At 44.0% G+C, this 4,148-nt stretch overlaps 1 protein-coding gene across 1 annotated transcript in view; it reads right to left on the bottom strand.

The window, feature by feature from the left end:
- Window positions 1-1,887: 1,887 nt before the first annotated feature.
- The window catches only part of FLT3 (fms-related tyrosine kinase 3), a 44,054-nt gene continuing 41,793 nt past the window's right edge, over window positions 1,888-4,148 (bottom strand). The window contains exon 24 of the mRNA XM_014965748.1: window positions 1,888-3,221. Within this exon, the coding sequence (XP_014821234.1) occupies window positions 3,087-3,221 (135 nt within the window). The 3' untranslated portion in view covers window positions 1,888-3,086. The remainder of the gene's footprint in view (window positions 3,222-4,148) is intronic.

Raw genomic sequence — 4,148 nt, 5'->3', positions numbered from 1 at the left:
CACCACCTCCCTGGGCAGGCTGTTCCAGTGCCTGACCACTCTCTCAGTAAAGTAATTCTTTCTAATATCTAATCTAAATCTCCCTTGCTGCAACTTCAGACCATTTCCTCTGGTCTTGTCATTCGTCCTTTGGGAGAAGAGGCCAACACCTGCCTCTCTACACCCTCCTTTCAGGTAGTTGTAGAGGGCAATGAGGTCTCCCCTCAGCCTCCTCTTCTCCAAACTAAACATGCCCAGTTTCCTCAGCCTCTCCTCATAGGACTTGTTCTCCAGGCCCCTCACCAGCTTGGTGGCTCTCCTCTGGACACGCTCCAGCACTTCAATGTCCTTCCTGTAGTGAGGGGCCCAGAACTGAACACAGTACTCGAGGTGAGGCCTCACCAGTGCCAAGTACAGAGGCACGATGACTTCCCTACTCCTGCTGGCCACACTATTCTTGATACAAGCCAGGATGCCATTGGCCTTCTTGGCCACCTGGGCACACTGCTGGCTCATGTTAAGCCTGCTGTCTACCAACACCCCCAGGACCCCCGGGCCACCCGGAGCATCCCCTGGGGAAGCCTCCCCAGGACCGGGCTGCACGCCCCGTGGTGCGCTTTGGCAGAGAAAAAGGGAAAGAAAATCGGGTCTAATTCCTCAACGCGTCTTGTCCTTCAGTTCGACCTGTCAGATGTTTATTTCCTGTTCTTTCTTTCTGACAAGGAGGTGCGGTGTCCTTTGCACTTTTAACTTACCTAAACCCTTTCTCCCCCTCTTCTTCCAGGCTAAATGATTACTGAATCTTTGTTAGTTTCTACCTGAGTTAATGCATCTAACTTAGACCAATGGCAGCTCTGCTGGAGGTCTTCGAAGAAGCTTAACTCTCCCCGTTCCCTACAGGGGGAATTTAGCACTTTCTCCAGAGAACCTGCTCCTGGAAGCACAGATTAGGGGGCTGGATCCTAATAAGAGAAAAGTGGGCATTTTCCTTCAATAATCACAAAGCTGCTCCTTAAACAGCGCTGGCTGTGGCTCCGCACAGACCTCAGGAATGGACCAGCACTTTGCTAAGTTGGGTCGGGAATGTCTTGGAAAGGAAACGTGCTCCTACAAGACACTATTTTGTCACTGAATATCTCCTGTAGCTTTGTTACATCTCTCCACTCTGTGGAGAAGCAGATACACAACCTCCACATGTTCAGTCCCTACAGGAGGGTGTTTCTCCTCACTGTACTTCCTCACAGGGTGCACTGTTGCCTGAGCTGCTCCTCATGTGTGCATCACGAGGAGTTTGTGTTAGCACCAAGGTTCCCTATTTGCCTTTATATTCCTGAGTCTCAGCTCAGTAGCGATGATGGGGCCAGATGACCTCTGTCCACTCCTTTTTTTAATCTTGGGTAAAAACATTTGACACAACTCCCTGACATGTTCTAAAGCACATGGGATTCCCATCTGCTCCTCTATGAGCCAAGTCCACATCTGCTTAGCTTCCAGGGCCAGCTAGGCTTGGATGCAACCAAGTTAAGCTCCTCTAGCTCTGAGGTCGAAAACTCCTGTCTGCACAAGACACTCAACTCGCTTTCCAGCTGGTTCAGGCTGTGTGTTACCAGCGCTGAGCAGTGACATCTTGTTGCTGAACACTTTGAAACTGTGTTACATGGGTACGTTAAAAGACTTACATATTTCCCAGAAAATGCAGTGGTAAAGTTTTATGTCTATCTTTATATTTCCAAATTATTCTTCAGTGGTTTATATCTGATTAAACAAATGAGTGATTCATTGCTAATTCACCAATGTCGACAAAAATATACAACTCATAATTGCTGTGTTACAACATTATTTATTTTCAGACGATGTTAGTAATGAGCACCTCAGTTTATGTGACAGCACATTCTGCCCAAACGGTTATTAATTTATAACACTTGGCACTGGAAATCCCAACTGCACTTAGCATTTTGTAAAATGTAAAAGAAAAGAAAACTATTAACCAATATATTCTCATCTTGATTCACTCAGATGTAGACAAATGTATCCTTATAAAAGCCGTATTTACAAATTTCCAAATATCATCACAAAAATAAGTCTTCTTATCTACATTAGAAAACCCTCAAGCCTCTGATTATTGTCCTGGGAGTCTGGGAGAAAGCCAAAGAGACGTATTCTCATTTGCTTGCAGCAAGCAATACATCCAGGCTGATTTCTGGGAATTGGGAGTGATGATATTACATTCTTAAATTGCTACAGAAGATACTTTCTTTAAAATTAGACATTTTTATTTTATATTAAAATACACAAAGCCCAAAGACTGGGGTTAGTTACAACTCAGTCGAAGTGAATCTTCCAGCTGGGGACTGTCACCTGGATTTTCAGACCAGGGAGGCAGAAGGTCACCTCCAAATGTTACTCCTCCTGCTTGTTTTAGGTGCTTATTTTAGGCAGAAGGAATCAGTTGCTGAAAGTGCTTAGCTCTCATCAGTGAGTGCAGAATGTAGCCTGGGTGATGGAAACCACCCAAGTACCTAAAGCTTGGTGAAATGAACTCACCTGAACTGGACACCTATCAGGAACTTCACAGCAATTAAGATGTTCAGGACAAGATAGTTGTACACACTCAGGTTTATAGTTCCTTGTAAAAACAAGGCTGTTTTTCCAACAGTCACTGACACCTGGAGATGAAGATGTGAGTAGCGTTTCTGGAAATCACACCAGTTATCTTTAGATGCATAGTCTGTGCTTGTAAACACTGACTAAAAGCCCATGGATTTTCTTGTGTTTGCTTGCAATATGGCACGAACAGTCTCAATTCAATGCATTGATTAGACACCGTTTACAAAAAAAACACAAAAAACAAACCAAAACCAGGAAAAGAGATATCCAGTTGTGGACAGACAGCCAAAAGACCATCGCTTTTCTCTGGTGATTGATGTTTTTGCTGAATTCAAATAAATGAATTGTGTCTTCTCCTCAAAGTGACGTAAATATGGACTGGCCCATAAGAAATGTGAATATAGCACCAGTTGGTAAAATTTTCTTTTCTTAATGGTGATATAAAGCATATATGCTACACAGAGTTTATGAAAATACTGAGATCAAATCCAGAACCCAGATTATTTTTCAGCCTGAGAGTCTTCATGCTGGAGCACAGCTGGGGATAGCAGAGATTCCTCATTTCTGCTTACATGTGGTTTGGTTTTGATGCTGGAATTGTGTCTAGAAACATTTTTCTTCATATTCTGGTAAACCTAGAATTGGGAAGAGGAAATAAAAGATATCTTCTGTTGTTACTTATTGTACCTGGTAAACTGCTTTTCTCCCTGTGAAGCAGGCACTTGTAAGGTACAGCCCACCTCCTCTTGAGGGAGAATCACACTCGTATCTGCTCATTACTTCCCATTGACTCCAAAGAGAACCTAACAACTGCCTAAGCAAGGTGGAACTTGTCCAGCCAAAAAGAGTTGGATTAAGGAAGGGCACTGGACCACAAAGGAGGATTTTTTTCCTAGGTACAGTACTTTAAAATTGCTCATCAGTTTGCTTCTACACTTGGCAGCTTCTGTCAGGATAACAGCCCACAGAGAGACTCAAGGCTGTGAAGGCAAGAGTCATTCTTAGCTCCCCACATCCCCACAGGTTCACAAGGACACTGAATTGGGAAATAATGTCAAGCCCAGAGTGGATATCCAGGTAGGAATCGGTAGTTTTGAAAGGAGTCGCCTATCCTCCCTGAGCAAGAGATCACAGTCTGGTAAGGATGGAATATGACTTGATATATGGCCCTAAGTCTGTGAGGATGTGGCAGCACATACCCACGGTGGTCCTTTATGAGATCTCTGGAAGGTGGCCCGGGCTTAGCCCCCCTCCCATGGCAGTTATCAGCATCACCAAGCCAACTGCACTGGCTCCTGCACAAGGGGAGCACGTTCCCATAGCACATGCTGAGAGATTTCAGCCTCTCACAGTCCCAGTGGAGTCAGTGGGAGGAAAGAAATCCTCATCAGGGAGGTCAGGATTCCTCCTCATGGCAGAAAAATCTTCCCCAAACTCTTACATAGATCCTTGGGGAATAGCTCCAAGACACAATAGCACACTTGAATAGAAACCAGAAGACTATTTCTCAGCTAAAAAAAAAAAAAAAAAAAAAAAAAATTTTTTTTTTTTTTTTTTTTGTT

Source organism: Calidris pugnax, unplaced genomic scaffold (genome assembly GCF_001431845.1).
Source record: "Calidris pugnax isolate Ruff unplaced genomic scaffold, ASM143184v1 scaffold20, whole genome shotgun sequence".
NCBI classification, from domain to species: domain Eukaryota; kingdom Metazoa; phylum Chordata; class Aves; order Charadriiformes; family Scolopacidae; genus Calidris; species Calidris pugnax.
The sequence above is the reverse complement of the archived record's forward strand: the minus strand, read 5'-3'. Positions and strand labels throughout refer to the sequence as shown.